Source organism: Gavia stellata, chromosome 16 (genome assembly GCF_030936135.1).
Source record: "Gavia stellata isolate bGavSte3 chromosome 16, bGavSte3.hap2, whole genome shotgun sequence".
Lineage (NCBI taxonomy): Eukaryota > Metazoa > Chordata > Aves > Gaviiformes > Gaviidae > Gavia > Gavia stellata.
The window spans coordinates 8916480-8942153 of NC_082609.1; the positions used below are offsets into that span (position 1 = coordinate 8916480).

At 42.3% G+C, this 25674-nt stretch overlaps 1 protein-coding gene across 1 annotated transcript in view; it reads left to right on the forward strand.

The window, feature by feature from the left end:
* SGCD (sarcoglycan delta) overlaps nt 1-25674 on the forward strand; it is a 214463-nt gene that overhangs the window by 124922 nt on the left and 63867 nt on the right. The window contains exon 3 of the mRNA XM_059825134.1: nt 13328-13429. Coding sequence (XP_059681117.1) covers nt 13328-13429 — 102 coding nt within the window. The remainder of the gene's footprint in view (nt 1-13327; nt 13430-25674) is intronic.

Here is a 25674-nt window from a genome sequence, read left to right on the forward strand (position 1 = left end):
TCAATAAGATATTGCTTCTAGCAGTGTGACTTTATTCTTACATTAATATCCCAAATTTATCATAAGGTTCTAAATTTCCTCTGGTCACCAAAATGTCCCATTGAGCCATTTAAGCTCCCTGAAACTACATTCTTTATCTGTAGCCTGGGAAAAATATTTTTTGCCCTATATCCCTGAGTGTTTTGAGATTAAATTCACTAAAGTTGTCGAGTAGGTCAGTGATGAAAGCCAAAACAAGAGAGAGAAATCTTGTTTAGGATTTAGGTGGATGGGAAGGGGAGGAGGTAACAGTGATGCAGAGCTCCTACCCCGTTGTCACAGCCACGTGCCGGGCAAAGATGCTGATGCGCAGCCTCAGTGCAGAGAGGGAAAGAAATCTCCTGGCTTCAGGCAGTCTGAAGCCAGGCTTTGGATGCTCAGCCAAAGGACAGCCGAAAGGAAAGACAAATGTTAGCCTCGGAGTTTTTTTGCTCTGTGCTTTGTGTTCTTTTAAGGGATAAAAATTCCTTTGCGAGCATTTTTGGTCCCTAACCAAGTGCAGCAGTTAGCGATTGTGTGTCATTATCCCCCAGCGGTTCTTCTTTCAGAAGGAGAAGTCTTATCCAGGCAGTAAGAAGCGCAGGCTGCCAAAATGGCCAAAAAGCTGTAAGAAAACTCTCGGTTGCCCTCAGAGCCCTGTCTGGACCGTGATGGAGAGCTGAGTCGCCGATGAGAGCCCGACTCTGCCTGCGAAGGGCTGCGCGGAGGAGCGTACCAACCAGCCGTGTTTGCTGATCGAAAACATTTCACTGAGTTCATTATTTTAACATTATTTTAGTGTAGTCCGATCCTGTCTGCCATGTCCCCGCCCACTGTGATCTGCACGCAAGCGTGCTGAGCACCGATCAGGGCTGCCCCGCGGGACTAGGCAGCTGCTGGTGGCGAGAGCTGCATCCTCCTCCTGCGGCTTGTTTGTTTGTTTTCTTTGAAAAGTTCCTAGGGAGCTTCTGCCAAACCTTGCACACACCCACCGGAGAATATAACGTGTTTAAATTGACGGCATCACGCGCTCTGCTCGCCCTTGCTCCTTCTGCCAGGCTGTGGGGAGTGGGCATCGCTTCTTACTCATGCTGGTCTTGCTGCAAAACTGTGCCCAGGAGCAGCTCACCTCCGAAATGCATGTGGCCTGGCAGAAGATTCAAAGGTGTTCCATGATAAAGGAAATCCATATCTGAGAGACTTAGGATTTATTTTGAAAGATTTCATTATTTGGTGCTAGTGAAAAAAATTTAAAACGCTGAGGTGAGGTTACACAAAGCGGATAAATAAATAAATATGTATGCAGATTGTGAGTCACTTAATATGTTCCTGCTGGTGTCATGTTTTAAAAAGGAGTAGAAGAAGGAAGAAATGCTAATATCCCCAAAGAAGGCACATTTCTGTAATGAAGTGACACACAGAGCTATGTTCTCTGAAGGCCAAAATGCAGCAGGAGCAATCACTTCCCTGTGACTTTAAGGCTCTCTGTTTAAAAAAGTATTTAAAAACAGGCGCTGTGTCTTGCTCTGCTGTAGTTTGCCTGTGCCAGTTGTGTATTTTTGCATGTGATTCTTGGTATTTCACATAACCGCCTGATTTTCACGCACATGATATTGTACTCCTGACTTCCAAGAGAATCTCTTGGCATCTGGCAAAAGTCCCCTATGACTCAGTAAGCACCCACTCAATAAATAATTTGAAATTAAAAACACCCCACGCATGAGTTCTGGATATGATAAAATGCCATTTTGCCTTTATTTTCCTCAAAAAGTAAACAGTAGGAAAATTATCTCAATGTTTTCCAGTTACTTCACAGCTCAAGAAGTATAAACTACCATGATGATAACTTTGGAAACGATATCAGGAAGCACCGTCTTGCAGGATGCTTCTGGACTTGGGTTAATGACTAGCAAGCTCCTAGTTCCCGTGCTGTGTAATGATCATTATTTTTATTCTGGTAAACACTTTTGAATGTGCACTAAACAGTTGTGAAGAAGACAGAGGGCATTAAGCATAATGCATCGTCTGGCAAGGAAGTAGAGGAAGGCAAACCACAGGGAGAAGAGATGGTCTCTGAAGCCTGAATTGTTGGCATTTGAAAGTTGCTAAAATTAACCTGTTGTTTCTTAGGAGCAGGATATATACAGTTTCTTAGCTGCAGTGCTGTGACACAACAAGGTGCTGGAGAGAAACCTGGGAAGCTCTTCCTTTAAAGCAGCTTTCTCATGTGTCTGTCGGAGGATGCCTGACTTTGTGCCTCAGTTTCCCCTAAGAGGGTGTTCAGGTGTGTAAGCACGCACACTGTATAGTGTGTGCCACGCATAGATGTGAGAGCATGTATAAGGTGTGTTAGATGGCTGTATGTTATTCTGATGCTAAATACTTTGGGATTGGGAGTTTGGGGAGGAGTAAATGATGACAAGTAATGACACTGCTGCTTATTGTCTGGTTCCCCGTACCTGCTCCTGGGCAGTCGCAGCCCATCGTGGAGCGTTCAGGCAAGCCATGGGGCTTGGTGGCTTTTGGCTGTGCATCCATCCCCCCCACAACAAGGCACGGTGGGTGCGTGCGGGGTTTCCTCCCCATGCCATGACCTGCTGCGGCACCCTGCCCACTCTGCCTGAATGACTGCCACTGCAGCCCAGCAGCCACGGGCGTTTTGCAAAAGCCCTCCGTTTCCTACCTCTGAGCTCTGGGGCCAGATACCAGGTGGAGGTAAATTGGTGGAGCTATTTGAAATCAGTAGATGCATTCCGCAGATCTGATCTCATTCTTTGCCCACCATTTGCAGTGGCAAGGGACCCTAAACATACCCATATATTTTTGTCTATGAATAATTATTTGCTGGCAATTGTTCAAATAGCAAGAGAAGCAATATACTTATTTCAGCCTCTTTGGGAGCAGCGCTTTCAGTTCTTTCATTTCTTTGCTGTCCCCAGAGCCTCCCTTACTAACAACAATGTCATATACACACTGTAGATAAGTCTGGAAGACAGTTTAAATTATTTTTCAGTATATTCTGATAGTGGAAGAGCAAAATCATACATTTTTGTGACAAATACGGCTATAAAAATTCTGTGGTGGTTCCTTAGCCATGAGGGCAGCTCCTTAACAAGGGAACTATGGATTCCTCTTAACACAGAGAATTTGTTTTTAAAGCAAATTTCTTTTTAACTACCTCTGCAAATAAATTGAATGTGCCCAATCTCCTCTCATTGAAAGTATGAGTCTTGAATAAAAAAATAAAAAAAAAAGAAATCATTAAAATAATCCCTGAAGCTACTCTACATCAGTATAGGTGGAATCACATTTTTAAAGTATATTTTATTTCATGATACCTGTTTACTGTTTTGCCTGGCAACCCATTTATTTTGTGTTTGAATCCTGTTGCACACTACTGAGGTCTAGGTTTATCCCAGTTATCTATAGGCATCCAGGAAAGATGCCTAAGTCACCTTGAGGAGCTCCACAGCACCTGGGAAGAAGCACTTCCAGGGAACGCTTTGGGTGCTAGGTGGACTCCGTTGCCATTTTCTCTCCCCCGACTGCAGAGGTAGCACAAGGTGATTGTCTTCCAAATACAGGCTCATCAGTTAAATGCCTAATATTAGCCGAATAGGCTCAGAAGTGATTAATTGAGGTGCATTGAAAATATTCCTCCCCATCCACCCTGTTTTCTCCTGGCTTTTGGAAATAGAGGAGATAATAGTAGAGGAGAGTAAATGAAGCAACTGAAAATATGGGTTCGCATCGTGAGTATCTTACCTTCGGAGGCTGATGTTGCTATAGCAGCGAGTATATAATGCAGGTGTGGTGGTTTTGGAAAAGGTCAATGCAACAGGTCCCTCCTCCAAGTATTCCTGCAGCCTGTAGATCAGCCTGCTGAGATGGAATCCTCAAAGGGGCCTTATAGACGGGGCTTGCAAGGGTGGCCACAGCCCTGCATGCTTTTTCTCCACCTGTGCTTGTATTTTGGTATCTTGAGTGTTGGCATGGATCTTGAACAGAGGTTTGAAACCGGAGAGTGTTTGTGCAAGCCTTATTTCTTTGAACAGACCTGGTATTATGCTCTAATTAGTGCCCCTGAATTGTTTTGGCATGTTCACATCAGACAAAAATGACCCAATAATTGGCCCCATTTTCAAGAGCTCACCTTCAGAAACACCGCATGAGACCTGGTACTTTCCTTTTCACACTGTCAGGCCTTAATCTGCCAGCTTCATTGCTGGTCGGGGGGAATTGCTAAATACTGGATTAGTCAGAAGAATCTTGCTTCAGAGTGTAAGTACAGAACACAAAAAGGATCCACTAAGATAGTGAAAGCAAAAAAAAAAAAAATGCTTCTTCTCCCTGGAAACTTCTTCCACCAATATAAAGATGAGTGAGTTCAATTCAGCCTTGGTGTAACTTGGAGGAGCATTGCCAAGGAGGATGTTGTGTCCAAGATCTTTATAGTTTGAAAAAAAGAAGTGTTTATTCTCTCCTTCATTTGGTGATTGACAGACTATCATAATTCAGGAGTATTAGACCATAATTTATAAAACCTGTTTCTGCAACCCCTTGAACTGTACCGTGAATTTATGTGCTGATTTTATTATTAAATTACTGCATTATAAGAGTATAAGAATCTTTTTTTTCCACTCCTGAGTGCGCACAGATTTCTGCAGGATGGGACTTTTCCTTTCTAGCTAGCATAATTATGGTAATGAGCTAGACTAAAAAAGATGGAGAATTCAAGGGACACATTTGGAATATATGTTGATAATAAGATGTGAAACCTCACTATACATGTTGGAGCAAAAAAAAGGAAAAACGCTCGAGAGAACATGGCTCATTTTATAATGCTTCAGCGCAAAAGTGCTCCATAACAGGGAGCTGGGAGGCGTGAAAGGCAAATTTTGATCTCTTCCCTGCCACACGAATGGAAAGGGAAATTATTACCGTAGAGAGGAATTCTGTGTATGACGGTTGTGTTGTAGTAACAATGTTGGGATTCATAATCATTTCCCCAAAAGGTCTGCTGATCTTTTTCCCTGCAAAAATGTACTCTCAGATGGGGTGGCTTATTACAGAGAAGTCCTGGGTTTGTTGTGCCGCACATGATCGTACTTTAAGTTAACTCACTAGCAGTTTGCTTTGAAAAGAAATACCACCTGCCCCAAGTAGTTCCAGTAATATGCAGTAAATCCTGAGCTGAGCTTTCTTCAAGCTCTGGCTGAGTGATTTGTTTGGAAATCATTCCAGTACTAGTCTGGAACTGTTTCAAGGGATGGGATTTAGTTGCTTTGGTGAGTTGTAACTTATTTGAAACTGTAATTGGAAAACCACATTTGATCTTGTTCTTCCTGCTTCTTAAGACTTTTCTCCTTAACTTCCACTAAAGCCAATGCATAAGTTTCTTTTGCCTTCAATGACAGCTTCACAGGGCTCTTTGAGTAATCTGCATAATAAATGGCATTGGCTCTGGTGAGCACTTGGTCAGTGTGAAAGGAACAGATAGAGGGGAAAGGCATTATGGGAACGTGGACACGGAAGACATCCCTAATGCCATCGTGGCATGCGAGTCTGACGGGAATGAAGATTTTCTGCACCGCAGCTCATTGCCATAACTGTGAGATGTCGTCTCGGTTCTTGTGCTCTCCTCGTTGTATCCCCTCTTCTCATATTCTGCCTCTTTTTCTGCAGTCATGCAGAGGAACTCAAAAAAACAGGAGTTGCCACTGGAAAAGAAGGGCTCTGAGCTTTGCATAGGTTTGGTTTGGGCTGAATTTTACATTAACCATAATGGTGTGGAGGCAGTTTCCTCCACTTGTACATAATTCCTTGGTAAGTTAGCAGCCACCTGACTTTCCTGTAGCTATCACAAATGACTTCACACCTGTGGAAGGAACTAAAAGTGCCTACATAGCTCATACAACTTTAATAGCAGCTTCTAGAGGTCATTTTCCAGTGGGTGACTCCCACAGCTGGTCTTTGCTCATTCGACTCCATGTCTCCCTGTGACTGATTACTGCAGTGCCAGACGTTATATAGTGGTGTCTTCTCACAGACTGTCACGAGCTTCTGGAGGGAGCCTTCTGCGAGTTAGCTGCTTGCTAGTCTTGCAGTTTATAATGTTGTTTTAGTGCACCAATTTGCTGCAAAGATTTTAGCTGTGCTTCATCTGTGTCTCCCTCCTTCCCTGGAGAGGGCATATACGCTGTCTCACAGTGATGCAAGGCACTTGCGGTCACCTTCCTTCACCCACTGGTGTCTCAGCATAGCTATCCCACGCTGTGCCCATCACCTTTAAATGAGAACACTACCAGTAAGACATCTGACAGGGACGTCTGAGGTCAACAAGCAGCCAGAAGAAGAGGGAGAAGGATGCCAGTTGTGGACATGAGACCTCACAGTCCGATTCAAAGCCTGAGCATGTATCCGTGTGTACAGGGATGTGATCATATGCTGTGTAACACTACATTGGCTTGGTTTTCTCTACTGTCCGCACAAACCTGAGTCCAAAGGTGAGGTCTCGAAACAAGGTCTTATGTCAGAGGTAGAAGCTGTCACACATTGTCTCCTTACCTTGGAGTGTATGTCGCTCTGGACTGTGCTGTGTAACCAGCTTTGACTTTATAGGACTGGTGCTGCTGGTGGGTGTTTAGGCTCTTCTGACTTCCGTAGGAAAATATTGCTGCTGGTCCACAGCTGGATACTGGGATCTTTATTGAGGTGACAAACTAACTGAAGAAAATGAGAAGGAGGGAGGGCAGATCCTGTTAGGGCAAGGGAGGTTATCCTCCCTCTCTGCTCTGCCCCGGTGAGGCCACATCTGGAGTGCTGTGTCCAGTTCTGGGCTCCCCGGTTCAAGGAGGACGGGGAGCTGCTGGAGAGGGTACAGCAAAGGGCTACAGAGATGCTCAGGGGACTGGAACATCTTTCGTATGAGGAAGGGCCGAGGGACTTGGGTCTTTTTAGTGTGGAGAAGAGAAGGCTGAGGGGGGATCTTATCAATGCTTATAAATACTTACAGGGTGGGTGCCAGGAGGATGGGGCCAGTCTTTTTTCAGTGGTGCCCAGTGACAGGATGAGAGGTACCGGGCACAAACGTGGTCATAGGAAGCTCCATCTAAACGTGAGGAGTAACTTCTTTACTTTGAGGGTGGCGGAGCCCTGGAACAGGCTGCCCAGAGAGGTTGTGGAGTCTCCTTCTCTGGAGATACTAAAAACTCACCTGGACGCATTCCTGTGCAACCTGCTCTGGGTGAACCTGCTCTGGTGGGGGGTTGGACTGGATGATCTCCAGAGGTCCCTTCCAACCCCTATCATTCTGTGATTCTGTGAAGTAGGTGTCTGAGGCTGTGAAGAACTGACAACGATGTGTATCTGTTCAGACCTTCCTTAAATCTGTGGAATCTGGAAACACTTAATGTCAAGTTAGAGGTAGAAGAACAGCACAGAAATCTTCCGAGTAGGGGAAGAAAAAAAAACAGGTCACTTGCATTTGCTTTTTTTTTTTTTTCCCTAACTTTGGATGTATTGAGCTGTGTAATAACTTGCACATATCTGGAAGCGATGCAGAGCACAGCAATCAATAATACAAGCAACGATAATCAGGTGTTTCAGCCATCTGACATGAGCAGTCTCCAGAGATAATTCTCTCCCACAGGACATTGCCAAACATAACTTCAGTTTATTCCTAGTAAAAAAGTAAATGCTTACCTGCCGTGCAGAGAAAAACCTTGCCAACAGTTTTTCTCCTGAAAACTGAAAAGGGTTGGAGGTGCAGGAAAAAGCATGGGGAAACACCCACCGGTGGTGGTGGTGGCCAGCGGACAGCTGGAGCTCTCTGTGTTCCCCATCACCGGTGTCCCTAGAATCCTTAGAAAGACCTCAATAAACAGCAAATTTGCCTCCATGTTGAGAAAACCCAGGAGAACAGAGGAAGCACAGAGGAGTGTGAAGCTGAATTTATTGTTTGTAAAGAACAAAGCATCCTGACACAAAGGGCCACAGTCAATACGTGTTATCACTGCCTTGGTTCTTGACTAGGTTAAGCTGTGGCAGGAGCCCAGCCTGATCTAATAAAGCTGCCTGTGGATGGCAGAAACCACTGAAAATTACCCCGTTCCTATGTGTGAGCAGTCCAGATTGGTGCGGCTAATACCACTTCCAGGTATTTACCACAGCAATTACATGTCTCTGGTTAGGTTGGCTGTTTTTTCTTATTCTGTTAACTGAATTTCCCTGCTGCCAGCCATACAATTTAAAAAAAAAAAAAAATAAAGTAACCCACAACTGTTAAAAAGGAAAAAAAAAAAAAAGCTAGGCTTTACCCACATGTATAGCCACAGTGCTAACCACAGGGCAGAGGGGAGCCTTGGTGATCACGTAGCAGCAATGCTGGGCTCTTCCCCTAACACTAGCACCGTCATTTGTAATTGGTTGTAAAACTGAGTTGCTTCTCAAGCTAATAAAAAAAAAAAAAATCCTTTCTCATTCAGCATCACCAAAATGACATTTATGTTATTCAGGATTTTACCGTCGCTCTCCCCTTTCAACGTAGAGCAGTCAGCAACAGCACATAAATTTTTATGCCTGCACATTACAAGGCATTGTATAAAAAGAGAGGTGGCGTAGATGATAAAATTGGTGTGAAAGTTTTCACCATGCCCTACCAAAAAGCCAAATATTTCCAAGCAGGTGGTAATGGAAAGTTCCCGACCCTGTGCCTCCTGTTTGGGGCTTGCCTCCTGGAAGCTTCCACAAAGCTGGTTTGTGCCAGCACAATAGTCATTCACTCTCTGCTGAGGAGTCTACTAATAAAAAAGGGGAGAAACAAAGATTGTCAGATGTCAGTGTATCAAATAATCAATACTGCTTTTTCTTCCTTATTCACAAGCAATAGAGTGGCAGATAAGGATATATACCTATCACAAACACAATATTTAATAAAAACTCGTGGTCGCTGTCACTCTGGCCAGCTTTCTGCTACATTTTATAGGTCACAGTCCATGAAATTTCATAGGAACTTTCATATATATTCTTTGTAGCAGAGTATGACATTTATTTGTTATTAAACCATATAATTTAGGGAGGATGAAGATGCTTTATCCAAAACAACTTCCAAGGTAGTCTTTCATACAATGATTTCTCTCTAATGTAACTGTATTTTGGGATCTCTATATAATTCTGCAAGCTGCTTCTTTTTTTTTTTTCTAATGGGAAATAATAAATGAATATGATTTATTAATGATTGTACTATAAGAAGCCAGGATACTCGTTAACGTCAAGCTCAGAGTACAACCTTTGTTTGTTTTTTGACCTGCTGTCCGAGACTGTCACTACAAAAAGCTGTCATCTTTAATCATGAGAAACATAAGCAGCAGAGAATTAATCGTGGGTAAAAGTCAGTGCTGAGCATTGCATCCCGATCTCAAACATCAGGGAAGTCAAGAAGTACTGTCCGGTGGGTGCAGCTTTTATTAGGTTACGCAGCCACAGGACGAGAAAGGTGAATGGGGATCGGAGGTTGAGAAGGATCAAAGACTGAGAATAAGAACGTGGGGAAGTGTCCCTTTTTCACCAACCAAGTGGTTTTGTGAGAGAATACACCTGCTTATATGATATAAATCAAATGTCTTCTTGATGTTTTGGTTGTAGTACATTGTCCCATAGGCTTGATACCTCTTTTGGGATGCATAGGACCTGCTAGCTATGAGGTAAATGATCCATATGTGTGTTTTTCGTATATAAAAATCCTGTGAGGGACACTTGGGAGACAGAGGGTGAAGGAGAGAAAGGAAGAGAAACACAAGAAAAGAGCAGAGTGGAATGCTGGATCTGTATCACCGCTCGGGATAGAATATAGTTGTGGGCCATCAAAATTGCTGCCACAGCTTCAGTGGTGACTCGACAAGTCCCTTTATCCATTGGTCCGTGTTCCTGGTAAAGTATTGTCCCACTTCAGCTCAGGATCGAGCCCTGGAAGTGGTCAGGATAGCATATCCACAGAGGTGGTCATTCTTGCAGCTATATGTGGCATATACCAGCTTGCATGACCTGCAGCTTTTCTTAATGAAACCAGAGAAGAGCCTGCAATGTGAAAGCCCTCAGGGCTCGTAACCTTACTGAAATCTCTATTTTGGGGAAAATATTGTAGAGTTTTTTTAGCTGCACAAAACGTGTGAGGGTCTGCAGATAGCTGTAAAAATTCCTGCTCGCTCGGATCGGAAAGCATACCACTATCAAAATTTAATCTGGGCTTTTTGGTGCATAATCGTATTTCACTCAGTTTCCTTCATCCTTTTGTTTGAGATAAATGAACCCGTTCTGTGCCACCACCAACACAGAATTCATAAGCCACTGTTTTACACCCAGGACAAGGAACATAGCAACTGGCACTTTATGACTCATCTTCCATTCCCCTGCCTTCAACAATCAATAGCATTTTCGGCATATGTCTCTATTTAAAGTTTGCTTACAGCTTTCATTTAAAAATGAGATGACAACGGTCATTTTATCACCCAGCACTCCTGAGACTGCCTTTGTTCATAAGACACCATGCTCTGGCAAAACCAATCTTTACTTGGCAGGGTACATACACCCTGAGAGCGATACCTTGGAACAGGAGAACCTCTGGCAAGTGACCAGTGTCACTGCTGAGCCGTGCTATGTCTTTGATTGTTATCCCTCCAAATTCGTGCCTTTTGGCAATAGTTCATTCAAATCTGGTTTGGTTAGCCATTCACCTTTAGTGACAGTGATTCCTCTTGCGATGCTGGAGGTGCATACACAATGGGAGGAAGAGAAGGTAGACAGATGTGTTTTATTTTTTGTAGCTGGATTAGAAAACATGCAAGACGTATATCCAAATACACGTGGTTTTCCTGGATTTTCCCGGTCTTCTCTTGATCTTCTTAGCGCTTCTACCCACGTACATACCTCTTTCCTCTAAAATCCCTGAAAAAGCTGTGAGTTAGGTGCTGAGGCGACTCTTTTGATTTGGACTTCAATGTTTAAGGACATGCCTAGCAGCAGTTGAGAAGAAGGCAGCCCACTCCCTCTCAGTGAGTCCCTAAATTGCATGATGAGACTGGATATTAGGAAAAATTTCTTTACTGAGAGAGTGGTGACACACTGGAATAAACTGCCCAGGGAAGTGGTGGAGTCACCCTCCCTGGAGGTATTCAAGGAACGTGTGGATGTGGCATTGTGGGACATGGCTTAATGGGCATGGTGATGGTTTTTTTTTTTTTGGTTGATGGTTGGACTTGATGATCTTACAGGTCTTTTCCAACCTTAGTGATTCTGTGATTCTGTGAGATGCCCCGGAGTCAGTATGGCATGTCTATATTTATAGATGAGTAATACTTCCAAATTACTACTCCTGCCACCCTGTGGCCTGCGTGACCCTTGGTTTCAACGTCTCTCTCACTGTAACATGAATCCTGTTGCTGTAAGTGCTGATGTGTGTGTCCCTCATTGCAATGTCCTTCCCATGCTGAGCTCCAGCTATTGTAGGTTTTGTGATTATTGTATCCTGCCTTGTCTTGAAGACCCAAGGCATTATATAGTATCATCCTCCTGCTTCTCTAGCCTGAAGAAGTGGACAAAAAACCCAGGAGGAGATTCCTTAAGAAATCCTTAAGATCCTGTGTTTGAGGATTGTTGTGCCTGTTCTTGACTACCCAACTCTTGGTCATTTCCCAATCTTAATTTATACATGTGGAGACATAGCTTTTGCTAGCATCAGTCTCGAAACCTAGTGATGTCAGTCAAATTTATGCTGAATGATATTCTTCAGACCATCTTTTTCTCAGAAAAAAACCCCAATTTACCTCAATCCTTGCAGACTTTGACAATCACCCTGAATCTTTAGAAATCATATCTTGCATTTGATGTATTTTTGATTTCCCTTTGCAATTCCCTCCCCATTCCATGTTTCTTACACACACACACCTTCTAAGCAATTATAGCCTAAACTAATCTAAATCCCTCATCTTAGTAAAAGTTACAACTTTCACAAGTTAAAGGTGAAATATAGTTTGGTCCAATTCTGCTCTGTGCCAATGTATCCGTATACCTGTCTTATTGCATAAAACCCATAAGAAAAACTCGTATAAAATTTTGACATATATTTTCTTTGCTATTATGGTTTGTCAGATGTTTCATTACATCTTGGACACACATAACTAAACAATTTCTAAAGAAAATGGACTATTTGCAGTCATCTGCTGGAGGCCTGCAGCCAACACTTCACGCCATTTGTCAAGAAGATTTTTATCGTGGAAGCACAGGGAGCAGTGGGGACTGGGGGAACCTGGTTCAGAGCTGGGAAAAGCATGAGGACTGATAGCTGCAACTATGAAATCCGAATGAGGAGACGACCGAAATGCACGTTACATCAATCACTTAATGCCTGGCCGATGGACTTTGCAATGGTTGTTCGAAGGGCAGGAGAATGACTCAGAAGACCCAAACATTTGGATACAGAGGTTCAGATTGCTGGAATGTGCTTGGGCTGTGCACGGAGCAGAGCGAGGGCTCCGATCCTGAGCTGATCATTGTGGGAGAGAAAAGTCAGGAGTTAGCCCAAGACAGGAAAGCAGTCTGTTGGAAAGATATTCCTGTTGTGTAATTTCTTCTCCCAGAGCAAGTATTTGCATAAACGTATATTCCAGTAAGTTGTGTAGCATCTTAACAATATGAAAAGCACAGGAAAGACTGTGAGACTTGAAACTAATCAACAAGTTTCCACATCTTTTTGCTGTAAGGGCCGACAGCCCTGAAGAAACCCCACCAAAGAGTCCACGTTTTGCAGAGATTTCCCCAAATAATAGGGGTCAAGTTCCCTACCACATTTTATTGCAATACTTCTACATAGCTGAACCTTACTTTGTCAGTTCAGTGGAATTAATCACATATTCTCTATATGGAGTTCAGTAGAATTAATCTCATGGCCTTTATGTGGATTTGCTATGAATGAGAAGGTATATCAATATACAGGCAGCTGGTGAATATTACAGTGAATAGTTTCCTGTTAACACAGAGCATTGCTGCATCTCTTTGCGTAGAGATGACTAGCTTAAAAGAACATCTTTCATCTGTGTAAATGGTTTACTGGGGGGCATTGCAGATTGCTCTGAATAGAAATTTTTTTCACAGAAACAGAGCTAAAAGGATAACACAAGTAATTGCATTCTCTAGTGCCTCCCAGTGCTTTACATGTTCTCCTCTATGGGGGGGAAAAAAAATCAGCTATTAGCAGCCTGGTGAATTTAGTAATTGTAACTAATGGGGTTGTTTCTTTTTGTCTGTGTTTTAGGATGGAATGGGGAACCTGAGAATCACGGAAAAGGGTCTAAAGCTTGAAGGAGATTCAGAATTCTTGAAACCTCTCTACGCCAAAGAAATCCGGTCAAGACCAGTAAGTTGTTAGGAAAGGAATAAGCACATTTCTACAGCCCTAACTGTAAGAAACCATGAAATGGCAGGGTGGCGTGGTTATGGGATAAACTACTTTGGCCACTTTATGCAAATGTAATTTGGGGAGTGAGAAAGTGGGTGTCCTTTGGGTACCTCATATGGATACTATATCCTCTTGGCAGTTGCAAGGTTGATATACATGGGTTTAGTTTGTAGTTAAAATGCTTCCAGGACCTCTGAGATTTCACACTGTCTTTTTGTCTCCTTTTGAGATAGATCATAAACAACCCTCAACTGAGAGACCTGATGTTTCCAAGGTAGAAGGCTGGCAGGCAGTTGTGAAATCCAGCTCCCGTTGGACTAGTTACTCTGCAGAGAGCAGAGAGGTGATGCCTTAGCGCAAGGGCCTGATCTGTTGTTAGCTGGCACAATAAAGCCGTATTATGTGCTCAGTCCTATTTCATGTTGTGTTTTAAAATTATGTGCAGTTAAAATTCAATGCTGCTAGGAGAGACTGCTTGACAAAGTGGCAAGGATGTTAACAACCGAAAATGAGAAAGAACCCAAGTGTGATTGAAATAGCATTTTCATAGCAGCACTTCATTGACTCTCAGTGACTTTTGCCCTTTCTAATGCAATCCCGTTTGTCCTGAGCAGCTTTAAAATAACTGAAACGATTATAGAGAGTTTCCAGGATCCTTCTCAGAAGTTGTCATCTACCTTGTTTCCTGATCCAAAGTGTTAATTTGAGTCAGATACCAACCTTCCATTTTGATAACAATGGCAGATAGCTAATTAAATAAAGTTAACATCCCTTTATCTCAGCATTTCAGTGGTCTTGTAGAAATTGGAGCTTGTAGCATAATCAACACAACATCCAATACAATATCCGATTTAATTATTGAAGGTTGTAACCTTTGTAAGATGGCTAAGAATTGATTTGAACAAGCATAATCATTTAGGAAGAGAAGTTAATGAAATGTTTTCATCCCTGAATTAAAACAGAAATGCAGAACCTTACATGTCATACACTTTGTAACATAAAATGTGAGGAAAAGGTGCAGCACTCGCTTTGATAAATAGACTGCCAAATTGCTACTTACGTTTCTTTTTTTCTAGTTAGATTGCTGGAAATAATATTTGATTACTAAGAGAACTGAGAACCACTTCTTGCTAGTGGAGAGTTTTACTTTTTACATATTATCATATTGATCTGCATTTTAATATGGCAGGGGGGACAAAAGGTGTCCCCTTCTTGAGGTTATGAAACTACTTTCCACACCATTGACAGTGTAATGAATGCAAGGAACAAGAAATGTAAAGGCAGGCCTTTGTGTGTGTTCCTTGCATTATCCCGCCTCCAGGATTATTTTTGCTGTTTGCCAGAGAAGGATCTAGTTGCAAGCCAGAAAGTCTGATCTGCAGCCTAGTGAGTTGGAGCATCCCTGATGGCTTCAGTAGATGAGTCCTGGAAACTCTATTAACGATGTAGTTACATAAACCACGTGCATAGTTTGTCTGACTTCTCAGTGGAGTCAAACTGGAATAGCCTGTGCTGGCTTTCAGGTTGCTCATGATAATGCTGGAATTACTGCTGGGCTGGGGGCAACAGGGGCAATCCTCTTGATTTCAATCAACTTCTGGTTTCTTGTGCTATGTGTGAATTTGGCCTCTTGTAAGCAAATGGAAGAGTTGTAGTCAATCAAAGGATGTTAGTTTTGGAATAGTTAAAAATATTATTAAATAATCAATGTTACATTTTTTTAAAGAACAGTAGTATGACCCAGTATTCTCTTGGAGGGAAGCATACTAGCAATTCCTGAACTTCATGAATATTGCTAAAATAAAGTGCCAAACTCAGCACTCAGTAGTACAAATGAACATCCATACTAATTCCATAGTAATCTTCTCTGGGTTTTCAGAAGTGCATAATGTGGCTTTAAATATGCAAAGTGTAACAGAAACAATATGTCAAATAACAGTAAAGAGCATCCCAGAAATAAGCTGACATATAATATTTTTCATATGTTTAATTAAACAACCCAAGAGTTGTGTACAGTAATAGATAATGGGTTTATAGAAAGCTCAAAAGACTTTCAAATGCTGGTTATTTATAGAAGGCTTTCATTTAAAAAAAAAAAATAATTTCACTATCGTTCTGTGTAGTAAATGAAGGGACATTGGTGCTGTGTGGAAATGGCAGGGGAAGAATCGCTTTTTGTGTAAGTGGCTCCAGTCCCGTGACCTCCACAGAGTGGGTTTTCCCACTCGTGTGTCTCCGCAGCGCTCCTCCCCACACTACCCGGCTGTGGGCAGAGCTGGGCAACCCCTGCCAATGTATCTCCAAAACATGAATTGTGATAATTCTGGAAAGCTTGAATTTGTCACTGCTGCCTCTTCTCTGCTGCATCTCTTAAGTACCAGGAAAGTGATAATTAAAGTACACACAGACTGTCTTTCCTAGGAGCTGTGCCTTCTGGTTTAAAGATAGTTTTGGATTTCCACTTAAAAGTGGATTTTGTCTTCAAATTCATTTGGCAGGAAGGGAAGACCAAGGTTTAGATAGGAGGAAAAGCCCTCAAATGTCATCCCAAGAGACTGTAATCCCAAGGGAACCTCTGAGCTTCTGTAATTTGTGCCTTGAAGAGCTCTAGGTAGGTACTGCCCCTTCATCACCTTCTGGACAGAGTAGTTGCTTTTAGCTGTGCTCCTTTTGGAAGGTAACTCATTCAAACTGAAATTACAACCAAGAAGAACTGAATCTGTTGTACTGCAGCATGCAATTGCTGACAACCCAACAAAGGCGGCTTTCTGGGAGTCCCTTCAAAAATGTTAGCAGAAGGATTGGACCAATGTGGTTCCATGCCATGCCGGAGAAGTGGCCATTAAAATCACTGACATGAACTGGCTTCTTAAAGCTACTTCCAGCCAGTTTCTTTCTGCATCACCGCTGCCTCCCATCTCAGGAATGACACCCTCCAGGCTTGCTTTCTTTTTCCCTCACCCATTCAAGAGTGACCCCCCCAAATCCCTCTCTCTTCATATAATGGGAGTCTGTGTTCCTGTTGTTTCCCCATCCTCGTTCTGGCTGAGTAATACTAAGTCTGGTGCCTCCTGGGTTAGGAGCCTATTTGCAAGCATCAGAGCTTGGAAATAAACATAACCTTGTTAATGCATGAGCCCAAAGTTTATCTGGAGATGAATGAATAGTAACTGGTGGTAGCAGTGTTTGCACCCTTGTAGTCTTGTTTTAAAGAAATGAGGTAGATGCATTCCCTTTTCCAGGACTGATCAGAGCATCTTAAACTCCCAGCTGAACATATTGCACACTAAACAGTATTTTCCATGCCACTTGCATGGAACATGAGCATCTTGCTGCCTTTAATTAGGAAGTTAACTGGACCATGAAGCATTGCCTGTGTAAATAAAAGTGATTTGTACTTAGTTAAGAAGGTGCATTAGGAATCCTCGCATTTCTTTACTTGCACATAAATTATGGAGATTATTAAAAACTGGAAGGGTCATCTATAAACCCATCTGTAGCTCAGCTGCACTGTCACTCTCAAAATGTAGCTGTCTTTCTAACTGTTGTAATTTATTGCAGACCATGTAATTTATTGTGTGAACCATCTGCTTGCTTATAAATCAGACAAACTTTGACTGAAAGTTGCACGCAGCAGCACAAATTGTTAATTTTATGTGCTGGAAAGCAATGGCAACAGTTTTGTGGTCTTCATTCTTCATTGCCTTAATTTGAATGGAAATTTAAAACTGAAAGTTTTCCTGCCTTTGTTGAGAAGGTTGCTTGAAACTTACAGTGAGCACAGATGTAGCTTTCTTAGTGCAGTTGGGGTGTTTTGAAGCTTGCCACATCCAGGTCTGTAAGTAACTTGAAAGGGGCAAGGCAGAGAACAGGCTGTGTGCATTTTCCGTTCCAATAACAACAGAAAGAAAATCCTGCGCTGTGATTACACAGGAATATCAAATGAATTACTTCTCTCAGGAGTTGCGTGACAACCAATGAGATGATAATCTCAATTTTAGGAAGCAGAGAAAGACATTGCCGTGATGGGATTAGGGTGATTTTGCCCTTTCAATGTTCATTTCAAGTGCATAGATAGAAAAAATAAACCTCGCTTTGCAAATGTTTATACCTGGGCTTAGATTTTCTTACCCTGAATCCTTTTAAAGACAAGGGTATGGATTTGCCTGAGAAAGATTTTTTGCAGTATAAAGCTCTTGACTGGGGTCCTGCCCATTCAGCTCTCTTGCAGACTCTCCTACCGACGGGTGGGTCTGGGAACACGGATCTAAACCTGGGCACCAGCCCTTCTTGTCTGTCCTGTGGTACCGGGGGGAGCTCCAAGCTATTCTGTTGTTACACAGGTATAAGTGATGGCAAAATTCACTGAACAGATTTGGAGGAGATTTTAAATATCTTTTAAAAGAGATCTCTTAGTGTATTTAGCCAGTTTCATGTTGAAGGTCTGCTTCCCGTTATTTTTAATCAACTGAAAAAAGAATTTAAAAGAAGAATCCTATACATCAAAGAAAAAAGCTTGAGGCAAAGTACAGTGTCCTTTTTTATTTTCCTTTCTTTGGGTGATGTTAGAGGTCCCTAACCTGCTCCCTGTGGCAGTGAGTGTCTCACTGAGAGCAGCATGCTCGCTCAGGGCAAACCTGGTCTCATTCGAAGCCGTATGAAATAACTAGTGACTACAGTGGAAGAAGGACTGGGTCTGTCATTAACTCTTGGCTGTGATTCTGCAAGGGCATCTGTTTGGCCTAAAAAAATTCACAGTTGTGAATTAGGGCTGATAACTGCTGTTCCCTTTACTGGTGTTTAGTAAGTTCTCATCAGCATAAAAACTAGACTAGCAAGTGCATAAAATATGCTTGTCTGTACTTTCCATTTTCCCCAGCCAGTATTTGAATGATAGAAATTTTAAAGGAAGCTTTTAAGAGAGATAAATAATTATTTTCCCAATGTACTTGTCTCACTATGTTCAGATCTGGAAGAAGAGTGATATAATTTTAAAGCACAGAAGCAGTTCTGTAATGGATGTATTCTTCTGTATTATTTGCTCTGCAGGTCTGCCTGCCTCAAAGCTAAAAATATGCACTGAAAAACAATGAACCATGTATTTGGATTAAACAATGACATGTGCCCACAACGGGGCATACCTGCCTCATAGCCATAAATGCATATTTATAAACAATATAACATACTAATTTGGATTAAAAGGAAACATTCACCCATGAGGAAAGGCAGTGCAGATGGCAAGATAATTGCAACTTTGTATGATGCTCAAACTGTGTAGTAGAAATCTAGCTTTCAGTAAAGGCTCAGCTAGGTAGCATGAAAGAAGGCTGATCTTTTTTGAGGAAGGAGACAGAATAATTCCTTTTCTTCCTTTGTCAGAGTTTACAGAGCAATAAAAGGATATTGAATTAGTTCCTGATGATTTGGTCTAGCAAAGGGCTTAAGGATTTCAGCACGCTCACTGAAACCATCACAGGGTGGAAATGAAGTTTGTCTCACCGTGCTGCCGTCACTTAGCAGTCCCTGCGCACTCCCACCACCTCTTTGGCCATTACTCCTTCCAGCGCTTAATTATTCCCTTAGTGACCTGTTCTTCAAAGAAGAGAGGAATCTTCTTTTTTGCACATTATGATATGAACGAGCCTGTAAGAGCTCCTGGCAGCTCATGGAGATGTTGGTCTCCTGGCATTTGCCTCTGGGATAGTTCAGCTGCCACTGTAGCTTTGCGTAGAAAAAACACACTCTCCGAGGTCGACTTCTGAAGCACAATACTTCCTCCAACTGCATCTTCATAGCTTACTGCTTCTTGGTTGATTTTTGGCAGCGGATGTTAAAATATTGTTTAAAAGCCCTAATAATTTAAAAAAAGAACAAGGTTGCTAGTGATGGCACAGCCAACAAAAGAAAGCTTCTTACAGCCATGCCTGGCCATCTCATATTCTCCCTATAGGGTTTGTTAAGCATTCGTTGTGGCACGACTCCAGGCACCGTGTTGTTAGATTCTGCGCCAGTGTGCTGTTGCTATAAATGTCTCTCTCAGTTTGGTCAGTTTGAGTCTTGCTTGCCCAACAGCTATCAACAGAGAGGAAAGCTGGCAGTCAGCGGGACAAACAGTAAAAATAAACAGAGGCAGCAAAGCAAGTTGCAAAAGGCATCATTTTGGCAGAAGCACCCTCACCTGATGCACGGATATTGTTGCCATTGCCATCCAAAGCAGATTTGAGTCCGTGTATGGCAGTATGCTGTGAGTGTCCCGTGGGATTTATAAAATATGCTCTCCTCTCAATAAACTTCATTCTTAAGCAATAAAATCCAGAGAGCCTACTTCAGACTGAACCTTGGTTGCCCCAGTGCTTTGGGGGCAGTTAGTGGCTCTGTGATATTTCCAGTGTGGAAGTTTAAGTATGTTTTACAGCAACTATGAAAACATTTCCCTTTACCTTCATAGTAAAACTGGCCAGAAGTCTCTCAGCTTTGAATTTTGAAGGAAATTTTGTAGACTGGCTGAAGGGGTACTTCCAATAACACCAGAATTAAATCTTGCTTTGTCAGTTCCCCATTGTTTGTCTAACGGGCTGGCGTTACGTGCCGCACACTGAGAGCACAACAGGGAACTGAAGTATCCCACCAGCTGCAACATCAGAGTATCCCAAAGAAGAGCAAGAGAGGAAGCTCTGAAGTAAACAAACTTTTTGAAATAACTCCACAAGTTGCATTTCAAAGCAAAATCTCGTGGAGGCTGCCTATGGCATTTTGAAAAGGATTTCATTAAATGTTGCTAACGTGTCATAAGCTCTCTTAAATGGAAGGGTAATGACTCATAACATTTGTAAGCTTTTTAATTTCATGCAATATGAGCAGTGTAATCAACACCTATTAAAGTCAATCAGCTGTGCCAAGTGGGCTACCTACCTCGGCTTTTGTCTATATTTTCATCATGGGTACACCTCTGAACTAACTCTGGGAACAATGTGTTTGTGCTTTCTTATCCTAACATCAGTGGAGATTTTGTGTCCAGAAAACCCGATAAGGTCATTGCAGAAGTATCTGAACCCATAAGCTGAATAAGCACTTTATAGTCAGTGGTTTTCACCTTCTCGGGAGGGAGTGTGGGCCATGGAGATGATGCAGACTAGTTAACAGCTCTGGAGCTAAACGTGAAGGAGATGGAGAATTTCCCAAACAATCTCCCAATGTGTTTGACTTTTTCCCTTTGACAGGTGAAATTTCTTTGCTTGAGCTTGTTGTGTAAGGAGAGGGGAGCTGTTCAGATCATGTGTTTGTTTTGCTCTTCTGATCTGATTCCCATCTCCTCTTCATTTTAAACATTTGTGGCTGGACTCTGTGGTCATAAAAACAAGTGATGTACATCACAGCTCAAAGTGAGCCGCTGGGTTAAAGCTGGGTGCTCTGTGGTGTCGAAGCTTTTACATTGCATTTTTGCTATGATCCCAGAAATTGCTTGCATTTCAGCTGTGAAGAGGAGGACAGTGGGGCTGAGTTTTGCGGTGGGTGCAAATCAACTAACACCGTGTTTTCAACCAAGTCATGAGGCTTGAGACAGGAGCGCAGGCACTAGAAGCTAAAAGAATAGAATGAACATTTGATTTAGTTTATTCCACCAAAAGGAAATAGAAAAGTCGTGGAATTATTGATTTTAAAGTTGAAAGAAAAAATGGCTGTGCTGAATGTATTTGGCAGGCAGTTTCTTGCCTTCCTTGGACATGCACCACTCTTCTGGTGTCTGTGGTTTCAGCTTTGCTTTGGCATCTTGAATTTGCATGCTACACCTATGAATTAACTAGGAAGCTGCTACAAAGCTCATTTTTCCTAATTAGTCGTTAATTATGGCTTCTCAGTATTCCTACAGGGTTCTAAACCTTCAGGAGCTGTACATCGTCCTTATTTTTCTATGTTTCATCTTATATTTAAAAAAAAAAAAGCACAGGGGCTTTACTGGAGGATTCATGAGTGCGGGACGCATCGGTCACATCTACTGATTATGAGTTTTCTGTTGCTGACTTTTATTGCTGGAGAGGTATTAGTGTTAAAAGAAAAGCTCTGCTGGTAGTTGACTACAACTGACCTGAACCAGACCGTGGGATTGAACGCATTCGTAGAGTAGCCTCGAATTCTCAGTCCAAAACTTGATCTAAATTTCGTCTTAACAAGCTGTAGCCTCAGAAAGAAGCAAGCCTTACAAAGCATCTGAAACTGCTCGGGGAAAAACATGTGTGATCATGTACTGTTGCATTTCTCTCTCTCAAGGGCAAAGGCCTTGAGTTTATGGATTTACCATGTCTAGACATCGCTGCTGACAATCAGGATTCTGGCTGCTTTGGAAAGGCTGAAATATAAACACAACTTCTCAATACTAAAAATGAAAAAGGAATAAAACTTTATACAGTATGGAGAGAGAGAAGATAGAGACAAATAGACAAAGGAAACACTAAAACACAAATAGCAAGATCCGATTATAAAGAAAAAGAATGTTTTTCTGATATTTCCAAGAAGCCTCAAGAGCAGAGCTTCATGTCTTCTTACCACAGCACAGCAAACACCTCTGCAACTCTTCTGCTGATCAAAACTATTTCAGCAGCAAAGTTATGTATTTTGCAAGGCAAGCATTACTTGACAAGACAAGCTGTGCTGTCATTAGGAGGTGCAGGCACACACAACTGCTTTTACAGACAGTTCAGTTTGTGTGTTCTTTGACTTGCAACAGGAAAGGAAAGCCAGGCCTTCCAGGTTTCATTTACCAGTTGCTATGCCAGTAATAAGAGTTTCTCTGATTATTCTGTTTCTAAATGACAAATGTTGGTTTTGGAGAAAGAGTAACGCGGGGTAAAACAAGAACAACTCTAAATTTGCTCCTGTTCTTTTAGGGAAAATTGGTTGAGGCTCTCAGGAAAACTGAGTTGCTTCTTTTGAAAGAAAAAGTAAGATTTCTTCAGCTGTTAACATTTTCCTGACTGGAACATCTCTATTTTTGATCTCTCTTTCTCTGAGGCCGTGCCTGGCTGTCTACTCCTATGTACGCCAGCATCTTTCAGGAAGGGACCGTCCCACGCCAGCGTTAGTGGCATGGTATTGCAGCACAGGGCACTACTGTACATGTGGGATGAAACTGGCTATAAATCTAGTTGCAGAGATAGGCTTTCTGACTTGTCAGTGAATCGTTGATCTAGACTTCAGTCCAACCAGATATTTAATTATGTGCATAATTTACAGACATAAGTAGTTTCATTGACATCAGTAAGGCTATTCGCATGCATAAAGTCAGGCGTACATTGTGTTCTTTGCTGGGTTGTGCCCTGTAGTTTCTACATATACTGCATGTGCGTGGCAGAGCAAAGCCACCGGCACGAGTCGGTCCTGCTGGTCTCTGTACAAACATGGAGCCAGACACAGCCCTTTCCTCCAAAAGATTTTACGCTGTCAATAGGTAGACAGAGAGTGGGACAGGAGATAGGGATGAGAGTGAGCAAAGCGGCTTGCTCATTCACTCCTACAGCAGCTGAGGATTGGTGTGAGGAGTCCTCCGTCCATGTGCATGCTCATTTTAGTAGATCACATGCCCCGAGTATAAAGGAGTGTGGTGATAGAGCTGGCAGATATTTTCAAATAAAAGCTGATATCTTGGGGGGTGAAGGAATGAGGTTTCCATGATGCTTTTTTTTTTTTGTTTCTTTTTTCATTTTTCACTGCAGGCTTTCAGTGTAAAGTGTCACATGTCCATTGATTTCCTTTTGATTTGCTGTGATTCTGAGTCCAATGGACTTTTTAGGTTTGCTTCCAGTCTTGCCTTAAAAGGGGGGATAATTTTCTGAAGCAGGTTGTATGAAATACTAGGAGGGAGTCTGTTCCTCATTTCTCTCTGAAAGGGAATAATCTATGGAACGGAAAGAAAATTCAAGGTGCTTCAACTCACAGTGTTCCTTCCTTGTTCATCCATCAGGGCACGTTCCTTGTTTGCCATCCTTCTGTGGAACAGCAGGAGATTCCTTACTTTCAAACCTTAAATTTTGCCTGAGCAGGAGAAGAGCAAAAGCGTCCATGGCTTTTATCTTCCCACCGATAAGGTTCCCCAGATAGCATCAACTGTACAGTGCTGCTGTCATCCAACTTCCCCCAGAAACATCCCTTCTAAGGATAGAGAGACGTCTTCCTTTGGAAAGTCCTTTGTTATGGTCTACAAGGGAAGGTTTTATTTAAAGTTTATTTCAAATGCAGCAGTGCTAAAATTTAATTTGTAGATCACCGTCTGTTTATGAAAATGGTGAGTAAATGCATGCCAAGATTTGCACAGTATCTTAGTCAGTGCAGAATACTTCGTTGGATTCTTAATTTGTAGTCTAAAACTATGCAATGAAATTGCTTTTATGACCTAGGCTTTTTCCTTTCTCTTTCTTTCCAGCTACAGCTTGATATTCTGCTTCTAGTTCTTTTTCTCCTTGAGCAAAACAATATAGCATTTCATTGTCTCTCTCGATTTAGACAAGGGATGGATTTGTCATGGGGCATTTAATAAATAAAAGTGGTTAACATCTGAGCTCTGTTTCTCTGCTAAGAAGCCAGCAGCAGCTGCAAAAGGTTGCCCGTGGCACCATGGATGGGTGGCTACTGATTTGGAGAGAAGCGTGCTGTTCACTGAATCATCCATATCACTCTTCACAGTGCCTGGAAAGTCTTCTTTTCCAAGTACTAATGCAAGCTGAGCCTTCCTCTTGGATGCGATCTGACAGGACTGCAGCCTAAGGCAGCACAGCTGAAGAATAAGATGTGTTTTTTCCAATGAGAAGCTTTGTAAGACATCAATATTTAAAAGCAGAGAAATAAATAAAATTACAGACAATCGGGTTGATTGAGGGGAGAAGGGAGGTCATTTGTCTGACAGAACAAGCGTATCTCTCCAGCAAGGCTTTCCGTTCTTTAGCCAAAAGCTGTTGTCTGTCTTTTGATTAGGTTGATCTGGAAGTGTGCGAACAACTCATTGTTTTTCTTAAAATCATTGCTTTTCAAGGAATATTTTACAGGTTAGAAGTACAAAGTGGGCATAGCTGTTCATCACCTTAAAGCAGCTGATATTTCCCTTTAAGCAGATTCACTGTTGTGTTGTACACACAGGGGAAGCCACACAGTGAATGGCGAAATAATCCATAATCCAAACGCACACTAACTGCTGTAAAAGGTCAAGAGTAAGTGATCAACCTGAGCTGATTTAGTGACTTGGTTTCCAAAGAGCCATGGCTGGAAGACAATGGGTTGATGGGATGAACATGTTTCCTCTGATGCTTCCTGTGGTTGAGCATTCAGAGCTTGTGTCCTCCAGTTTTTTGCAGAACTGTTTAAATGAAGTAAAGGCCACACAGGGCAATGGCACATATGTTGTCAATGCTGCTGGCTTGAGAAGCACCTCTTATTGCGTGTTTACTGTTGCTTCAAGCCAAAATATTTTATCTGTATTCTGCTACCTCTTGAAATCCCCAGCTCCTACTGCGAACTGACTTCTGCTATATATGTTTCCTTAAGATCCCAACAGTTATTTATAAATTATGAATCTTCATGTTGGTACACAGTTGGGAGAGCAGCAGGCTTTTTGTTTCTCTCTGCAACTTTATCGTGCAGCATTCTGGGAAGCATAGCTTGGCTGAAGTAGAAGAAACGGGAACACGCAGGCAGGACCCTTCCTGCGCCCTTTCCTGGTAGGAGCCACTGGTTGGGTGTCTTCACTGATCAGTTTTGTTCCTCCAGAGTTTTGAAGGAGCTTCAGGAATAAAAGCATCGGGAGGCAAATGCCTTCTGTTTAAAAGAGGAGACAACCAGACAGGCCGAGCCACCCTGCTGATTGCCCAAAGAGTAATTTGGGGTCCTTGGCTTTTATATGCCTCCCTGTCCTCTATTTTAGCTTCAAACATCCTAATCTCTTTGGCTGCTTTTGCCATTACTCACCATTTCCCCAAACAACATTCCTGTCTTCTTCCAGGCATGGAAAAAGCATCTGCTGCTCTTTCTGCGAGCCTGACATCTCTTGAAATACCACTCCCCAGCTCCGCATTGGTGTTGATTAGGGATGTATTTTTGCTCATCGGCCCTGTACCATGGCAATGCCCTGTGTTCCTCTCCTCTCTTCGCCCTGAAGCAGATGCTCAAGAGTGTCTGTTGAATGGCAACCACAAGATACAGTCAAATCCCAACACAGA